The 20,289-nt window shown below is 40.6% G+C and overlaps 1 protein-coding gene across 2 annotated transcripts in view; it reads right to left on the reverse strand.

Moving 5' to 3' along the window:
- Positions 1-20,289, reverse strand: part of adam17b (ADAM metallopeptidase domain 17b) — a 75,129-nt gene that overhangs the window by 16,757 nt on the left and 38,083 nt on the right. Inside the window, exons 7-14 of one of the 2 annotated variants that reach the window (XM_060853356.1) lie at positions 18,184-18,273; positions 15,861-15,971; positions 12,050-12,206; positions 10,503-10,591; positions 9,016-9,165; positions 6,965-7,164; positions 3,687-3,790; positions 2,209-2,343 (exon numbers count right to left, since the gene is read on the reverse strand). In XM_060853356.1, coding sequence (XP_060709339.1) covers positions 2,209-2,343; positions 3,687-3,790; positions 6,965-7,164; positions 9,016-9,165; positions 10,503-10,591; positions 12,050-12,206; positions 15,861-15,971; positions 18,184-18,273 — 1,036 coding nt within the window. The remainder of the gene's footprint in view (positions 1-2,208; positions 2,344-3,686; positions 3,791-6,964; positions 7,165-9,015; positions 9,166-10,502; positions 10,592-12,049; positions 12,207-15,860; positions 15,972-18,183; positions 18,274-20,289) is intronic. The other variant, XM_060853347.1, reaches the window with a different exon arrangement.

Consider the following 20,289-nt stretch of genomic DNA (forward strand, 5'->3'; position numbering starts at 1 on the left):
TGAGTACAATCTTCGGGACAAACCAAGAGAAGCTACAAATCGAGTCCATCACAGATTCCTGAGCCATCTCAAATAGGTACTTCAATACCTCAGCCTCTGATACTCCAGGGAAAATAGTCCCAGCCTATTCAGCCTCTCCCTATGGCTCAAATCCTCCAACTCTGGCAAGATCCCTGTAAATCTCTGCTGAACCCTTTCAAGCTTCACAACATCCTTCCTATAGCAGGCAGACCAGAATTGAATGCAGTATTCCAACAGTGGACTAACCAATGTCATGTACAGCCAAAACCTGATCTCCCTACTCAATGTTCTGACCATTAAAGGAACGCACTCCTTTTTCACTATCCTATCGACCTGTGACTCCACTTTCAAGGAACATCACTTTCAATCTGTATCATCTCATTATTGTTTATTTTAAATGGAAGAACAGTTTTTTCCTTTTCCATACTATCCAGCCAGCTTGTGATTTTGAAAACCCCTTCAAGTCTCCTCTCAATATTCTAATCTCCAAGGAGAACAATCTAAACTTCTTCACTCTATCCTCAGAGCTGAAGTTTCTCATTCCTGGAAATATTCTAGTAACCATTTCTGTATTCTCTCCAATGTGTTTACGTATTTCAAACAATGTGGCACCCACAACATAATGCTCCAGCTTGGATCTAACAAGTGTCGCCTTGCTCTTGTACTCTATGTCCCGATTAATAAAGCCAAGGATATTGTATGCTTTATTAATTACTCTCTCCACGTGTACTGCCACTTCTATGATCAGTGCAGATAGACGCCAAGTGACTCTGCTCCTGCACTCAGTTTAGAATTAGGCCTCCCATTTTACATATCAAAGCCATATATTGAAAGATATTAGTAACAACATTGATTACAATACTGAAAAATATGGTGCTGTTAGAATGAGTCTTTTCAAAGCAATATGCTTATAAAACATAGTTCTTAAGATGCATTTAAATAGGTTTATTGCTCTTAGAGAGTTCTTTCTTACCAGAAAGAGAAACAGTCCATTCCACACATATATTCCAGTTGAATGTGCGCAACTAATGTGCTACCTTCACCCCAGCCAGTTTATAGCTGACTTGGCCAAAATCAACAAACATATCTGCAATCTCTATTTCTCTGCCTCCTTCCTGGCCCTACACCTCGTTTGACTAGGAATTCCAATACATAACAATTTTATTGCTATTTTACTGTATAATTACTAAAAGAACAGTAACATGGAGCAAGTTATCCCTGTCACCATTTCTGATGTGCTGCGTCAGTATTCAGCTCAGATAATGGGTTTTTAATTAAATGATGAGACAATACCAAACCAAAGAAAAACCACATTGAAACTGCACTTTGTAAAATGTTACCTAAAGAAAGTAGCAGCAATGCCAAAAACATTCCATTACCACCATGTCATTCATCATTCCGAATTGGACATAGAGTGTTGCTTCTTCATTGTTACTGGGTCATTATCTTCAAATTCGAAACAACTGTTAGAGTATTATAATCGTAATAGTATAATCAAGAAGTAGTCCATCAAAACAATGTTGGATAATACATGCAAACTTGCCATCACACTGCAAGGACAGCCAACCAACTAACCCACAGCATTGACTGAGGAATTGAGCAGATCAAGCCCCTATTATCAACAACTAAGGAGGAAAATACTCCAAACTAAGTCTTAAAACTGAATTGTTTAAAAAAAACTGTATTAAATTCAATTCTTATCTCGTATTTGTCACAACAAAACCGTACAGTCCAGGAACAGACCCTTTGGCCCACCATGATGTTATTCTAAAAGAAACGCCAGCTGCCTGCAGATGGTCTGTATCCTTCTATTCCCCGCCTGTCTTGATGCCTCTTACACAATGACATCATATCTAGTTCAACCACCTCCCCTAGCAACACACTTCAGCCACCTACCACACAGCATTTAAAAACTTGCCTAGCTCCTTTAAATTTTCCCCCTCTCACTGTAAACCTACTATTTGACATTTCTATAATGAGAAAGAGATTCCAACTACCTACACCTCTCAACTTTCTACAGTTCTGTCGGGTAACCGCTCAGCCTCTAATGCTCTCGCAATAAAAAATCCAAGTTTATATAATTACTCCTTACAACCGAATGCATTCATTTGATGTTTGTGACCGTATGAATCTAAGCAGTTGATCAGTACCTATAGAAATCCCCACAAAATAAACCTTTTTACTCACCATTACAAGCACATGGGCTGTGGCCCATCTCTGTCTCACAGAAAGGAATGCATTCTCCATTTAAACATTTTCCCATGTCCACACAGATGGTATCATCTGCAGCATTACCAGGAGCAGGGCAAAACTGATCCTTCCCTAAAAAGAAAGGATTTTATCAGAGTTGAAATTTAAGTGAAGAGAGCACCATCTATCAATTAAAGTTGGAACACTGCTAGTTATTCTAGCAGTCAGCTTGTGCGATAAGTCAGCTCTTCGTGATCAATAAGCTAAAAAGTATTTTGAGCACTATCAAGGATGTCCTGACATTAATGCTGAATTTTTAGGTAACATTCTAGTAGCCGCTAGGAGAAAGCAGATAATAGCCCTTTTTTCCAGGAAAAGTGCAACATTTATCTCCTCAAAATATATTTAGTTGGGTTGTCCAAAGAACCAACACCTGCTCACTTCAAAACAGCTGAGTTTCACATTAGCATTCATCTGGGACACATCCACAATTCATATATTTCCTGCCATTTACTTCCACAATTGCTAAGTAGCTATAAGCATCTTTGAGGTCACAACAATAAGAAGGAACGGGTATTTTAACAACTTAACAGGTTTTATTTGGCAGCTATAACTTTATGAACAGTGGCAAAATACTGCAGATGCTGGAAATATGAAACCAAGACAGAAACACAGCAGGTCTAAGCAGCATCGGCGGAGAGAGAAACTAAGCTAACATTTCGAGTCCAGTATGACTCCTCTTCAGACTCTTTTACATTTTTGTGAACCTTTGTTCAAATTATTGGAATGTACTTTTTCTTTCTGCATCACTCCTTGCACCAAAACGAGAATCACATGGAATGGTACCTTTGGAAAGGAGGTGTAGAAAGGATTGTGAGGCACACTTGCACTGGACGATAAACATATCTCACATTGGCTGATGATTCAAGTTGGTAGAGTGTTGTTCTCAAAGCAAACTGAAACAGCATCGTTGCAAATAGCTGACGAACTGTGATAGAAGATCACAGCATTTCTTTTAGTAGCACTACATGGTTTAAGTGATGCTGGGCTGATCAACAGCCAGAAATGCATAATCAATCACACACATCTTTTATGTTCCCAGAACAAAAGCTTTTTCAGGCTCTGTCATCATCAAATATAATCAGCAAACAGTTGTGGCTTAACCCTGTAGGAAAAGCTCTTTTGAGGCACACTGTAACGCTGACTTACAAGGTTGGTATCATAAAATAGGAGATCAACATCTATTCCAAGCATCCAACTTCCCTTTGCAAGGGGAGTGAAAAGTCACGTGCATAGACTCCTCATCTTCACCTGCATCTTAAAACTCCTTTATCTTTGATTTTTCTCCCCCGCAGAATTAGTAAAAGTACAAATTGATCCAAGTAGTTTATGGAGCACAATGAAATTTGTCACAATTGTTGACAAGTTAAGTCTCTTTAAATTTCATTTACACATAGATTTCTGTTCACACTCACCTGTGCAAGTGGATTCTCCTTTGCATGTCGCGTTGATTGCTTCCTGACACTTCTTTCCAGCTTTTTCAAATTGACAATCCTTGCAGCATGGGCTGTTCTTATCACTTTTGAAATAATTATTAAAAATAATTACTTCTAAACAAATCAATTTGCTTTCAATTTACTCTACGTTTGAGGCAAATGAAACTGGCAACTAATTCTGATACGGTACTACCATAACAATCAAGGAGGTAAGGTAGGTGAGAAAGGTGTTTACAAGACTGTGTGTCTTGCTAACACTTTTGTCTCACAGAGGTGTCACTTACTATTGGAAGAAGCTGCCAAACAATGCTGTAAGCTGAAATTTTACTTAGAAGTTTTACCAGAATCGACTCAGTGTTATTTCTGTCAGGTTTCACAGAGAGTTTCTCTCAGTGAGTTTTCTTGTGCTACCTTGTGGTGGAGGGATGTTTTTCGGACTGGAGGTCTGCGACCAGTGGTGTGCCACAAGGATCAGTACTGGGTCCTCTGCTTTTTGTCATTTATATAAATGATTTAAATGTGAATATACGAGGTATGGTTAATAAGTTTGCAGATGACACCAAAATTGGTGATGATCTTCAAGTACAAAAGGGTCTTGATCAGACTGGCCAATGCGCAGAGAGTGGCATATGGAGTTCAGTTTAGATAAATGGGAGATGTCACGTTTTGGTAAGGTAAACCAGGCAAGATTTCTATAGTAAATGGTAGGGCCCTGGGCTGTGTTGCCGAACAAAGAGACCTTGGGATGCAGGTACATAATTCCTTAAAAGTGGTGTTGCAAGTAGACAGGGTGGTGAAGGCAGCGTTTGGCATGCTTTCATTGGTCATAACATTGCGTATATGAGTTGGGATATCATTTTCTGTTGTACATGACATTGGTGAGACCACTTTTGGAACACTCCATACACCCTTCTAAAAAGAAGGATGGTGATAAACGTGAGAGGGTGCAGAAAGATTTAAGGATATTGCAGGACAGGAGAGTTTGAGCTATATGGAAAGGCTGAATAAGTTGGGCCTTTTTCCCCAAGGTGTCAGAGACTGAAGGGTGACCGTATAGAAATTTATAAAATCATGACAAGTGTGAACAGGGTGAAGAGCCAAAGTCTTTTCCCAGGGGTGGGGGAGTTCAAAACTAGAGGAGAGAGGGGAAAGATTTAAAAAGAACCAGAGGGGTAACGTTTTCACGCAGAGGGTGGTGGGTGTATGGAACAAACTGCCAGAGGAAGTGGTGGGAACAGGTACAATTACAACATTTAAAAGGTGTCTGGATGGGTATATGAATAGGAAGGGTTTAGAGGGATATGGGCCAAATGCCGACAAATGGGACCAGGTCAGATTGGCGGAGTAAATAAATTGGACCGAAGGGTCTGTTTCCATACCGATTGACTCTACAACCCTTCTTAAAATGCACTCTTATTCAAAAATTATTGAACTGAAGAATTCTTACAGTTTTTAAATTCATAATTTTAAAAAAAAATTTGTGCTATTAACCTCCTGAGCCTTTTTAGTTTACGATATTGTTACTTTTAAGACGTGTGGGCGGCACGGTGGCACAGTGGTTAGCACTGCTGCCCCACAGCGCCAGAGACCCGGGTTCAATTCCCGCCTCAGGCGACTGACTGTGTGGAGTTTGCACATTCTCCCCGTGTCTGCGTGGGTTTCCTCCAGGTGCTCCGGTTTCCTCCCACAGTCCAAAGATGTGTGGGTTAGGTGAATTGGCTATGCTAAATTGCCCGTAGTGTTAGATAAGGGGTAAATGTAGGGGTATGGGTGGGTTGCGCTACAGCGGGTCGGTTTGGACTTGTTGGGCCGATGGATCTGTTTCCACACTGTAAGTAATCTAAAGACAAAACTCATACAAGGAATGGCAATGGGAACATATAGGTCTTAATTTCAAAGATTGTAAACAATGTTCTAGAATTTAAAAGGGTGTATTGCCAGCTTATCTGAAATATGTTTATAAAGGGACTGCTATTTAGAATACTATTGTCTTGTCTAAGGATTTGATTGATAAAGACAATATTTAACTGAAAAATGCAGACCAAAGCCAGCTTCAAACTTTCGATCAAAAGGGTGGTGGTGGTGGAGGAGGGTTGTTTTTCAGACTGGAGGCTTGTGACCAGTGGAGTGCCACAAGGATCGGTGCTCGGTCCTCTACCTTTTGTCATTTACATAGATGATTTGGATGCAAGCATAAGAGGTACAGTTAGTAAGTTTGCAGATGACACCAAAATTGGAGGTGTCGTGGACAGCGAAGAGGGTTACTTGAGATTACAACAGGACCTTGACCAGATGGGCCAATGGGCTGAGAAGTGGCAGATGAAGTTTAATTCAGATAAATGCGAGGTGCTGCATTTTGGGAAATCAAATCTTAGCAGGACTTATACACTTAATGGTAAGGTCCTTGGGAGTGTTGCTGAACAAAGACCTTGGAGTGCAGGTTCATAGCTCCTTGAAAGTGGAGTCACAGGTAGACAGGATAGTGAAGGCGGCGTTTGGTACGCTTTCTTTTATTGGCCAGAGTATTGAGTTACAAGAGTTGGGAGGTCATGTTGTGGCTGTACAGGACATTGGTTAGGCCACTGTCGGAATATTGCGTGCAATTCTGGTCTCCTTCCTATTGGGAAGATGTTGTAAATCTTTCTGAACTCTTTCAAGTTTCACAAGGATGCTGCCAGGGTTGGAGGATTTGAGCTACAGGGAGAGGCTGAACAGGCTGGGGCTGCCTTCCCTGAAGCATTGGAGGCTGAGGGGTGACCTTATAGAGGTTTACAAAATTATGAGGGGCATGGATTGAGTAAATAGACAGAGTCTTTTCCCTGGGATCGGAGAGTACAGAACTAAAGGGCATAGATTTAGGGTGAGAGGAGAAAGATATAAAAGAGACCTAAGAGGCAACTTTTTCACACCGAGGGTGGTAAGTGTATGGAATGAGCTGCCAGAGGAAGTAGTGGAGGCTGGTACAATTGCAACATTTAAGAGGCATTTGGATGGGTATATGAATAGGAAGGGTTTGAAGGGATATGGGCCGGGTGCTGGCAGGTGGGACTAGATTGGGTTGGGATATCTGGTCGAGATGGACGGGTTGGACTGAAGAGTCTGTTTCCATGCTGTACATCTCTATGACTCTGACTCTAAAACATTAAATATTATCGTTATTTTCAGAATAAATGTGAAGCAACAGTTTAAAAAGGAAAAGAAAATGTGAAAACTGTTTACTAATTTAACTAATTATCTGATGGTCTTTAATTCTTTACCTGCACTTTTTATCTTTTTTGAGTTGACATTGTTGAGTGCAACACTCATCCTCATTTAGTTGTAGAAGCCCAGGATCACATTCCTCTCCCTCATCCACACGTGAATTTCCACATACTTTCTTGTTTCTTTCTTGAAAACACTTGGACGCCTTACTGGTTAGTGTCCGCAAAATCGATCGTTTGCTGCAGTTGGAGAACAGCTGAAGAATCAAACACTGAGTCACAATTAGGGAATCAAACCATTAACCATTTTAAACACAAATAAATGCAGAAGTAGTAATTTCAATGATGTCTGTGTTCAAGCATAGTCAACTTTCAGTTCATGTGCATTTTTGAGTGTTAGCACAATTGGTGGATAATTTCTAGCATTCAGAGAGAAAAGATATTCAACACCTTTATCAATAGATCCAATGGTTGAAGCAGAACCCACCAAATCTCAAAAGTGAGAAGTAAAATGCATTCACCAGAATTTAAAAACTCAAAGCACTGTAATAATTATTGAGTAGTTTTAGACAAAACCATGTTATGTTGGTTTCTCTTCCAGGCTACTGTACGATAAATTAAACTGAATTACAGCAGAAACAACTGCTCTTTCTTCAAGCTTGTCTGTCACAATTCACAAGAACACTGTGCACAAATCCAACCCCTATTCTTATACAAACTTAAGGCTCAAATCACCAGTAAGGCCTTCAGTAAAGACACCCAGAAGGAACTCATCAAATTCAGTCGCTATTAAGACGACCATGGCTTCGGATTTCAGCTTCAAATTCACCCACCCACCTACCATGACAAGCTTTCATCTCTTTGTGTAATAAGAATCCACTTCTGTCCTAATTATTCAAAGACTCAGGATACTGGAGAAAAAATAGTTTGCTGAATCTTTTTTAAATGGGCGACACTATTTTTAAAAGGGATCGCAAATTCAAGATTCTCCCAAAGAGGAAAAATCATCATCACGTCTATCCTTTCAAGATCCTGCAGGATCCTAAATGCTTCAAGAATGGTTGCACGCTCTTCCAAACTCCAGCAGATGCAAGCCTACTTTGTCCAACGTTTTCTCATAAGACCAGCTGCCCATTTCAGATAGTACTCTGGTAAACTTACTGTGAATTGCTTTGAACACATTTACTTCCTTCCTTAACAAGGTGACCAACACAGTATATAGTACTGTAGCTATGGTCTCATCATTTGTATGGGTATATGAATAGGAAGGGTTTGAAGGGATACCTGAAGCATAACCATCCTATGTGATATTTAATTCCCCTAATAGGAGTAAATGATAACAATAGCTTTTGCATTTACTTGCTGTACCTTTATATTTTTGCGATTCATGCATGAGGTTTACCAGATTCCAGGACTGGTGATGGCAGGACTGATGTATGAAGAGGGGCTGCAGCGGTAGGACTATTTTCACTGCAGTTCAAAAGAACGAGGGGGAATCTCACAGAAACCTGTAAGGTTCCAACAGGACTAGACAGGGTAAATTCAGGAAATAATGTTCCAATGACCAGAAAATCTAGAACCAGGCTCATGGTCCATGCATAACTGCATAGGTCATTTAGGACTGAGATGAGGAGAAATTTCTTCATCTAGAGAATAAGCCTATGGAATTCACTGCCACAGAAAGCGATCAAGGCCAAAAACATTGTTTTTGAGAGGGCTGAAGGGATCAAAGAATGTGAGGTGAAAGTGCGAACAAGGTACTGAGTTCAATGATCAGCCATGATCATACCATACACCGAAGCACATTCATAATGCACACTAATCCTGCTCCTATTTTTCTATGTTTCAACGTAATATATCACTCTGGACTGGATTTAAATTCAGAACTCAAATATGAACAATGTGCACTCTACTTCATTTTTAATAGTTTCATTTAACATGACCTTTACAGTTTAAATGCACTGATGTGTAATAAGAAAAGATTGATTAGCAAAAGTCTGAGGACTAGTCAATTAAATCTTAATGGGTATGGTTGTACATTCCTTAGAAAGTAGGTCACCTAAATAACAATGTTACTCACATGCAATAAGAGCTCAGTTCTACAGTACCTTGTTATTATCCTGATCACCACTCACTGCTATGGGATACATGACATATTTCCCACCATCATCATCTGTCGGGGCACATTCTAGGGTATCTGGATCATGCTCCGCTCCAAAGTTATGGCCTAATTCGTGAGTAGTAACAAGATCTGCTTCCTATTTTGAAATTAAAATCCAAGAAACGTTTTTAAATAAACTGCTGTCTACACCTTAAAATTCAACAGATAATCTACCATTGTGTAATCTTTAAATAAGAAAGCCGTGAAAGAGTGATTTCTGACACCCCATTTCAAAACAGCACATCAAGTTCCAAATCAAACCAGAATACAGAATGATTACAGTTTAAAATTAAGCATTTATTTTCTATAAAAGTTTCTAATCAATATTTTAAAGCATATAATAATCACTGAACCAGAAATCGGTTTTCATTCTACACATTGTTTTTTCTTCACCAAACAGACACAAGAACAAGGGAAATTTGGAGCACAAAAATCAAAGCGATACAAATGAACTGAAATTGTTACTCCATTCCCCTCTCCACCACAAGTCGTCACAATTTTTGTATAATCTGTAAATGAAAAAGGGATGAACCTCAAAATTCAGACAGTACATAAAGACAAAGTGAGAATGCAGAGAAATGGAAAGGGGACAAATGAAAACAGTGGGATACAATAGACAATATATTTTTCATTTTGTGCTCATTCAGCAAGTGGCCATATATAGAAAAGTCAGTACAACAAAATTCTCAGGATAAAGAAATTGGCATTACTACTAAATCAGAATCATTTGAAGCTAATTATGAATGTTTTAAATTGCCACAATTTAGTACAAATTTCAACTTAGCAGCTAAGTCCCATGAAAGATTTTAGCATTTCACAAAATTTCAATACTATGCCACCAAAGACCTGGATCAGATTGCAGATTGGACACCTTCTTTAAGGTGCAGAACGAAATCAAGAGCAATCAACAAAAGGAGAAGTTGAAATCAAAACAGTTATAACTTGAAGCCAGTTATTTTAATTTTTCCTGTCCCACCCCTTCTTTCTCCAGTCAAATTCACAACTAACAATCTGAAAGTGATCCCAAGTTCATAATGACAGTTAAATATTTGGTGTGATCGCCAATTTGGGAAGAAATAGATAGGTCAGGGAAAAAATAAGCAACAGAAGACGCTTTGTAATGTAGTATTTAACTGCAAGACTTGATATTTAACAATACAGGCCCTGGTATATTAAGATAACTGTATTTCACCAGTGTGAATAATAGTTACACTATTTTTTAATTAATAGCTCGCAAAGGTAAAAATTTCACAAAACAGTAAGCGTAATTACGTACATAAATATGCTAACTTATTCCTCAGCAAGAACCAAGTATCTAAAATTAATAATACCAGTTCTTATCAACTTCAACAAAATCCATATATTAAACGCCTAAGTTAAAATTTAGAAAGAAAACTAAAGACAACATGAAGAAAGTAACAATGCATAATTTACCTTGGTGAGAATTGTTTTCCCATAGTTTTTTGTGCTAGTTAATCCAGTATTTAGGTACACTATCTTTTCCATGGTTGGGTGATCATAGGCTGGTGAAAAAACATTCCTAGATGTCACAGCTATTGACACACTTTTCTCAAAAGATGTAGACAAAAGATTCTCATTGTTCTGGTCTCCATAGGATTATAAAAGTCTTCATATTCATAACTATATACTTTTATTTATTGCTAGGAGAAACCTTGTCCAATTACATAAACAACAGAGGAACCTAGATTATATGAACGAGATGGGCGGGCACTATCTATTTGGATAATTGATTATTTGGTTAATTGAATCAATACCTTTCCTTTGGGGCTTGGAATTTTCTAAGTCCACTCCCTGTTCAGGAAACACCGTGAGAGCCCCACCGCCCACCTCCTCCAACCCCCAATCCAGTCCAACACACCCACCCCCATCCGCCCCCACCCCTCAAACCTGTCCAACACTGACCCTTGTCCGCACCCCCCCAACCCCTTCCAACACCAGCTCCCATCTACCCCTCAAACCTGTCCAACACCACCCCCCAATCCAACCCCCACCCCATCCAACATTGCCCCCATTCAGCCTAACCCTCCCCCGCCTGCCCCAACTCATCCAACATTAACCGTCCCCACCTCAACCCTCCCAAATTCCGTCCAACACCGTCCCCCCTAACCCTCCCCCATCCGCCCCCAACCCCTTCCAAAACCAATCCGCCCTAACCCTCAACCATCCAACACCGCCCACCACCTGCCAGCCCCCCCATCTGCCCCTGCTCCCTCTCCAGGGCAGTCAGACTAGACACCAACAATAAAACTGATGCTGCCTTTTGGGGAGGGTGGGGAGGGTGAGGGTGAGGGTGGGGGTTGGTGGGGGGGGGGGGGGGGAGGTGAGTCGCCATACAGAGCGGGTGCGCACACACCCACCCACCCTTTTGACAGGTTTCACCTTTGCCCTGTATTGGAGGGTTGGAGAGATTACCTGGGGAAGGGGGATGGTTTAGGATACACACTTGTGTAGAACTCCAGAGAAAATGTGTGAGGAGAGAGAGGGAGGATGGGAGGTCAGCCATTTAGAGACAGTGCCTGGGATCTCATCAGTCCAGGACTGTTCTCAACAGCATTTCAGTAAGCAGAATTCACTTTTAATCACTGCAAACAAAAGATGCAATCAGTGTTGAAAACACGTCTTTGATGTAATGTTTCTATTGGGACCTCGAGACCTCTTTCGTCGTCCGCTATTCGGTTAATTGATATTTGGGTTATTAAGGTTCCTCTGTACAGGAATACTTCACACATTTAGCAGAAAAATCACAGGTAACATGCCTATGATTTCCCAACATACGTAACTAACAAAACTTGCTGTCTGTTGCATGGATGTGTAAATTAATCCTATGGTATCTCATTTTCTTTATTCCAAATTGGCTTCAACAATCTAGTTCTAATGTAGTTAACTTAAAATCGTAATGCATTTTATCCACTTATTTTTGCAATACAGAAATAAATGTTAAAAATTAAAATTTCATTTACATTTGGACTTACGTGTAGGGCATATGCCACCTAACGCACGTGATTTTGGAGATCCAACATAAGCTAACCCAAGTGTTCCGTGTTCAAAATCTTGATACGTAAACAGATGTGCAAGGCAAACTTTGGATGCACTTTTGGCTATATCAGCACTGAATTGCTGAGAAGTTAAAAACAAAAATCAATTCTTCAGAAATAGCAAAGTCAAACAGGGAAACTAAATTTCTACTATTTGACAAAATTTACTCATACAATCAAGTTCTGAGAACTTTTGTTATACATTTAGATCAGAAATAGGAAGGTAGAGTATAATCATAATGCTGGGATTGTACTACAGATCACCCAGCTGCCAGCTGAAGATAGAGGAAGAGATACATAATCAGATCCTGGAAAGATGTGAAAATAACAGTTGATGTGGTGGTAGTGGGTGATTATAACTTCCTCCATAGTGACTGGGACTCGCTTAGCACCAGAGATGTCGATGGGGAGCAATTTGTTGTGTGTCCTGGAGGGCTTGATGTGGATAGTCTAACAAGGGAGGGGTCATTCTGGACCTGGTATTAGGAAATGAGCCTAGCCAGATGATCAAAGCTTCAGTGGGGGAGCATTTTGGGAACAGCGACCGTAAGTAAGTAACTAAGTTTGCGGCTACTGATGAATAAGGACAGGGGCAGACCTCTGATGAAAGTGTTAAATGGGGTCAGGCCAACTATAAGCGAAATAGGCATAAAATTGGAGAATATGGATTGGGAACAGCTATTGGATAGCAAATCCACATCTGACAAATGGCAGTCTTTTAAGGACCAGATGATTGTCTGCAGGGCAGGCATGTCCCTGTTAAAATGAAGGACAAGAATGGCAGGATTCTGGAACCTTGGATGACAGGGAAGAATTATCAGTTTAGTCAAAAAAAAGCATATCCAAGGTCTAGATGACTAAAAACAAATGACGCCCTTGAAGAACATACATAAAATAGGGAAGAGCACAAATGTGGAGATAGTAGGGTTAAAAGGGGTTATGAAAGGTCTGTCTTCGACCAGCAGGGTTAAGGAGAATCCCAAGGAATTTTATATATGCATTAGGAGCAAGAGGGTAGTAAAGGAAAGAGTATGCTCACTCAAGGATAAAGGAGGGAGGTTATGTGCGGAAATGGTGAGATTCTTAAATGAGGACTTTACAACGGTATTCACCGCAGAGAGGAATGCTGACATTAGGGAAAGAGGCATGAATACTCTCAGGCAGGTCAACATTATAAAGAAGAAAGTGTTGGGTGTCTTAAAATACATTAATGTAGGCAAGTCCACCAGGGCCAGATGGGATTTATCCCAGGATACTATGGGGAAAAAAGGAAAGAAATAGCAGGGACCCTAACAGATATCTTTGCGCCCCCTTTGGCCACAAGCGAGGTCCCAGAGAAGTGAAGAATGGCAATGTTGTTCCTCTGTTTAAGAAGGGAAACGGAGATAATCCAGGTAATTACAGGCTGGTAAGCATGATGTCAGTGATAGAGAAGTTGTTAGAAAAGATACTCAGACAGGATTTCTTCACATTTGGAAGAAAATGGACTTATTATTGATAGGCAACATGGGTTTGTGCAGGGAATATCATGTCTCACCAACTAGATTGACTGTTTTGAGAAGGTGACAAGAATGATTTATGAGGGAAAGATGATGGATGTTGTCTACATGGACTTTAGTAAGCCATTTCATAAATACTTCACGGCAGGCTAATACAGAGATAGTCTCATAGTATCTGAGGTGAGCTGGCTAGATGGATGCAAAACTAGCCTGGTTATACAAGACAGTAGGTGGAAGGGTGCTTTTTGTGATGGAGATCAGTAACTTGTGGTGTTCTGATGGAATCAGTGCTAGGGCTTTTTATTGGTAATATATTTAAATGATCTGGAGAAAAATGTAGGTGGTCTGATTAATAAGTTTGTGGATGACACCAAAATTGAAGATGCAGATAGTGAGGAAGATTATCAAAGGATACAGTCGGATATAGGTAGATTATAGATTTGGGCAAAGCAGTGGCAAATGGATTTTTATCTGGACAAATACAAGGTGATGCATTTTGGAAAATCAAATTCAACAGTCAATTATACCATAAATGACAGAACCTTTAGGAGTACTGGCATACAGAAGGAGCTGGACTTACAGGTCCCTCAAAGTGGCAACACAGGTGAACTGGTGGTCAAGAGGGAATACAGCATGCTTGCCTTCATTGGCTGTGACATCAAGTATAAAACTTGTAAAGTTATGTTACAGCTGTACAAAACTTTAGCTACGCCACAATTGGAATATTGCATGCAGTTCCGGTTACCACACTACCATAAGGACATGAATGCTTCAGAGAGAATGCAGAAAAGGTTTACCAGAATGTTGCCTGGTCTGATGGGTTTTAAGTTATGAGGAGTGATTGGATAAACTCAACTGGTTTTCACTGGAAAGATGGAGGCTGACGGGCGACCTGTTAGAGATCTACAGGATTATGATAGGCATAGATGGGGTAGATAGTCAGAGGCTTTTTCTCAGGGTAGAAAGGTCAACTACAAGAGGGCACAGATTCAAGGTGAGAGGGAAGATTTAGGGGAGAAGTGCAGGAAACATTTTTCACAAGAGGGTGGTGGATGCCTGGAACACATTGCTAGTAGGGGTGGTGGAAGCAGGCACATTAGCAACATTTAAGGTGTATCTTGTTGGATACACGAATGCGAGGTGAACAGAGAGATAGACACTTTGCATGGACAATAAGCAGTCGGTCTAAATGAGGATTAAAAATCAGCACAGGATTGGTGGTCTAAAGAGCCTTTTCCTGTGCTGCACTTTATTTTTATACATTGAATTTAGCACTTCTGAGCTGCTACCAGGGGTCTATACATAAAACCTTTACAGTTCCTCTCATTAGTTTGCCATTGGGTGCTTTCCAGGAGAAAGTGAGGAGAGCAGAGGTTTGAGATCAGAGTTGAAAAATGTGGCGTGGAAAAGCACAGCCGGTCAGGCAGCATCCGAGGAGCAGAACAGTCGACATTTTGGGAATAAACCCTTAATCAGGAATGTGCTTTCCCCTAATTACATTCTCCCTCACCATAGAAATGATTCTGCTTCTAATCAATACTGCTACTCCACCCCCCATGCTATCTTCTTTATCCCTCCTATAAATCTTGTAACTTGATCTATACAGTTCCCAGTTCTGACCATCCTGCTGCTGTATCTCTATAATAGCAACAATATCAATTTCCACTTTGAATCTGTGCCCGCAGCTCATTTAATTTGTTCTTTGCACTCCATACATTTGTACAAAATAACTAATTTTGGCTGAACATTCCACCCTGTCCTCCAGCATCGTTTTGTAATTTCTCCCTCCTCTCTTCCTCAGTACACTTTTTAATGAGCCCACCCTGTTCATTAAACTGGCCCAGTTAGGTCAGCCTATTAATCTCTACACTTCCTCCTCATGCTGGTCAGCTAGTCCAGTTCCCATGCTCTGCCATACTAGCTTGAAATCTCCCCGCAAGGATATTAGTGCCCCTTAAGTTTAGATGCAGGTGGTGCCATTGTAATTCATTTTGTGTTAATTTTCATCAGTATTTAATAAATATTAGGTTCCAAAAATATATACCACTGAATTTTTACAGTTGAAGTCTTGTAATTTGTTTTTACTTCAATTTCAGAAATTTTCAGTCTTTTAGTAGATAAAGTGCATCAATTATAACTTAGAAGTAGCAACTCCTTTAAAATTGTGTGACAGTTTCAGTGTCTTTAATAAAACTAAGCTCCCTAAGAATAATATTTCTCTTCCAGCTCTTCCTTACCTCAAGCAGAGGCTTGACATCCCAAGCATCTTTATTTTCTGGATAACTTCCAGCCATATTGTAATGTTTCTTACCCGCAGTCACCACTGTTGGTTCTTTATTGACAATTATCTGTTATGTTAAAAAAAAGCATCAAAATAAATCATTTTAAAATAACACCTTCAAAAGTAGGAGGTCGAAGCCAAAGAAAGCAATCTAAGAGGGGTTTAACATAGCACTGGTCAGAGATAGAACGTAACAATGATACTGTGAGGAGACAAGGAAGGCTTCCATCATCCGTTGGCATGTTTGTGCTGTCAACAGAATGCCTATTTCCACCTCCTTAACAAAACTTGGCTCCGTGGAGGGCACAGCATGGTGGTTCAGTAGTTAGCACTGCTGCATCACAGTGCCAGCTACTCAGGTTCAATTTCACCTTCGGGCAACTGTCCGTGTGGAGTTTGCATGTTCTCCCTGTGTCTGTGTGGGTTTCCTCCGGATGCTCTGGTTTCCTCCCACAGACCAAAGGTATGCATGTTAGGTGGACTGGCCATGCTAAGTAGTGTTGTACTTCCCATGGATGTGTAGGTTAGGTGGCCTGGCCATGGGAAATGCAGGGTGACAGGGATAGGGTAGGGGGTACGTCTGGTGGGCTGTTCTTTGGAGGGTAGGCATGCTCTCGATGAGCCAAATGGCCGGTTTCCACACTGTAGGGAAGTATGATTTCTAAAGCTCCCTGCTTTAGCTCATTTGCTGCCAAATCCCTCATTCGTTCCTATGTTACCTGCAGACTTGACTACTCCAACACTATCCTAGCTAAAACCTCGACCATCTGTAAACTTGGGTTCATCCAAATGCCTACAAGCACCTCCTAACATGTACAAGCCTCTTGCCCATCACCCCTGTGTATACAGGCCTTATAACAAGCTTTAGCTCTAAATCGTCCTCAACTTTATGTTGCCCAGAGTCAAACTTATTATTCAACTCCTGTGAAGCACTTTGGAATATTTTACTACATTGAAAAAGTACTGTATAAATATTGATGAAACTCTCAGAAAAGTCATCGTCTTTCCACTTCAGGGCTCACCCGGACATTGGTTAAGAAATTAGTGGAGTTAGCAAAGTCTCTAGCTTATAGGGAATATTTTTAAACTTTGGAATCTTGTTTGACTTTGAGAGGAGATTGATTCATTGATTAGAAAGCCCACTTAATTCCACCTCTATACCAATGTCATTTCTGTCGCTACCACAGTCCTCTGTTGTTGAAACCTTTACTCGTACCTTTGTACCCTTGGAAAGGCAGAAGCTTGTTTGTTGAAAGGATCCTAAAAATAATTATTGAATTTGAGTACAGTAGGCTATGAACTCCAATATACTAATAACTGGCAGCCCATTCTTTCTCCCCCATTACCCTCAGCAAAAACAACTACGGCTAGCCCATTACTGCACAGAGAAGCACTACTTATGTCCTCACTCTCTTACAATTGCTCATTCCACTATATTTACTGAAATTGCTTCTCTTTAGAATCTTTCCATGCCTTTCCTACATCCAATCCTCAAATCTTAGAAACAACTTCCTTATTTTGGTCTGTTTCATTCCAAACTTGTGTACACCACTGTTTGCATCACCTCTAGCAGCCATGACTTCAAGCATCCACTCCAGAAAACCTGAATTCGTTCTTCCCCTTTAAGGGTTTCCTCATCATCTCCCTCGTTTCTTAGACTTACAGGCTGACTATCTGGTCCCCAGCCCCCCGATGTCAGTTAAGAACCATTCACTTTTTATGGGCTGCACAATTGCAAGCCATAAACTAAGTGTTGGATAGCTGGACACACAATGCCTATTAACTGGCATTAACCTGACCTGTATGACTGCTGTTACTAGTTAGGGAAACAATTTCTGCTACCTGTCCTTTAAAGTTTATTCTGTGAAAATAATTTTTCTTAGCAATTGAAGTATGCCCAACTGGTGTTTTTAGGCCAAGCTTCTGTCATATTTTCAATAACTGAAATAAATAGACACACAGGTTATCACATGATCTTTGCTACATAATTGTCAAAAAGCAGACACAAATGTACTGAATGTTATTTCAAAAACCCACAAAGCCTACCTGAATACATTCAAGTCATTTGCAGTGACACTACAATAATAGTTTTTGAAAAATAAGCCAGACTGGTGACAGGAATATTTTTCAACAAGTTCATTGCTAACATAAGAATAAACTTTAAAAAGGAAGATGACCACCCAGTCAAAATCAATAGACCTAAGATTATAAAAACTGATCTATTGACTTTGTGTAGCTGTGATGAGTTGAAAAAAAACAGTATATTTTGAATGATTTACCTCATCTATCTGCACTCCATATCCTTTGAAACCAGCACTGTTCCAAGTGGTATTCCGATAAATGTCATCTACTCTGTCAATCAATTCAATCTGCATTTAGAAAAGCAAATTTGGACTATTCAGTTAGAATAACAATTAAAACTGCATATCATTATAGAACCTTAAGATAATGTACATAGTGATGCAATCACACTTTGAAAATAAACTTTTTCCTTCTTAGAAAGTCCTAGGGCTGTACAGCATGGAAACCAGACTCTTTGTCTAAATCATCTATGCCAACTAGATATCCTAAATAAATCTAATCCTACTTTCCAGTATTTGGCCCGTATCCCCCTCAATCCTTCCTATTCATATACCCATCTAGATGCCTTTTAAATGTGTGGGTGGAATTGAGGAACCACAAAGGCAAAAAAAAACATAATTGGAGTTGTGTACAGACCTCCTCACAGTGGTCAGGACTAGGGGTGCAACATGTACCGGGAAATAGAGAAGGCATGTCAGAAAGGCAAGGTCACGGGAGATCCAAGATGGCGGCGACTCAGCAAGTCTGAGTTTACAGTGCTCTTCCCAAAACCTGGGTAAAGTGAGTTACTCAGCCCCACCACACTTACCAAACCACCCAAAAAAATTTTCTAACCTTAATTAGCTGCTTACTATTATATTTAAGCAGTTTAATATTAAGTGGATAATGAGTAAACCAAAGGGATCCCGCAGCTCTCAGAAAACAAAGACCCCTCCCCCACCCTCTCCTTCTCCGGCTGCAGCTGATGTAAAAACAGGCCTTGAAGAGATGATTGCCAGGCTGGAAACGACACTTGTCAATTTCATCACAGAATCCCGACAGAGGTGGAATGCATTCGAAGAAAAGCTACAAAAGCACAGCCAGGCTCTCGAGGAACTGCAGGGCCGAGTGGAGGGGGCGGAGCTAAAGGCCACGACCTCCGAGGCTGCAGCACAAACAGCTGCAGAACAGGTGCGAGCTCTGGAGCAGAGAGTCCGGGCCTTTGAAATCTACATGGATGACCTGGATAATAGAAATCGGAGAAAGAATATCCGTCTTCTGGGCCTCCCTGAACAAGAAGGGAAAGGACAATTAGTAGTATTTCTGGAGCGATGGCTGCCCCAGCTTTTAAACCTGGGGGCTGAAACTGACCGGGTAAGGGTGGAGTGGGCCTACCGGGTCGCAGTACGCGGATCTGGCCCAAACCAGCGCCCACGCCCGGTCCTGTTCCGGCTGCAGAGTTATAGGGAGAGGCAGATACTCCTGGACGCCTCCAGAAAGCTTGGAAAGGATCCTAAAGCCATGATCCATGAAGGATCCAAGATTATGTTATTTCAGGACTTCTCCCCGGCTTTGGCACGAAGGAGGAAGGCGTTTGATGAGGTGAAGAAATGTCTAAGGAACTTAAATATTCAATACACCTTACGCTACCCAGCGACGTTATGCTTTACCCACGAAGGATCCGAGTATAATTTTAGATCACCAGAAGAGGCTAAGGAACTTTTAGACTCGTTTAAATAAATCGTAAGAGACAATTTATGTTGGCTTGCCTCTTCCACACTCCGTGGGGAGAAGTGGATACTTTACTTTACTTTTGCTTCTGGGAGCAGGGTTGTCTTCCCTTGCTATTTTATGTTATTATACTTAACTGTAATCTGTTGGAGTTGTAATTTTATAGTTATGTGTGTTTGTACGTGGCATTGATGCTATCAGATATACTCAGGTATGGGTGGGGAAGGGTGGGGGTGGGGCGCTCACTGTTAACTCTAGCTCAGTATTATATCTAAATCCTATTAAGGAGCGCCCGGGTCAAGGGTGGGACACTGTTTGGGAGAGGATATGGTGGACCTTTAGAAAGGAAGTAAGGCCCCCTGAGAACAAGGGGGAGGATCTCCATTCAAACATGTTTTTTTTTGTTCTTATTGTTTGGAAATAGTTTCCTTTTTATTATACTGTTATGAGTGTATTAGAGAACATTTTCTCTTGTTTGAAGGATGTAAGTGACTCAACTATACACTCTGGATAATTGTGGATTAGATTAGTAGTTAACTGAGTTTCATTGTTTTTCTTTCTTCTTTAGTATCATTCCTTTGAATTTTGATGAT

Source organism: Hemiscyllium ocellatum, chromosome 3 (genome assembly GCF_020745735.1).
Source record: "Hemiscyllium ocellatum isolate sHemOce1 chromosome 3, sHemOce1.pat.X.cur, whole genome shotgun sequence".
Classification (NCBI taxonomy): domain Eukaryota; kingdom Metazoa; phylum Chordata; class Chondrichthyes; order Orectolobiformes; family Hemiscylliidae; genus Hemiscyllium; species Hemiscyllium ocellatum.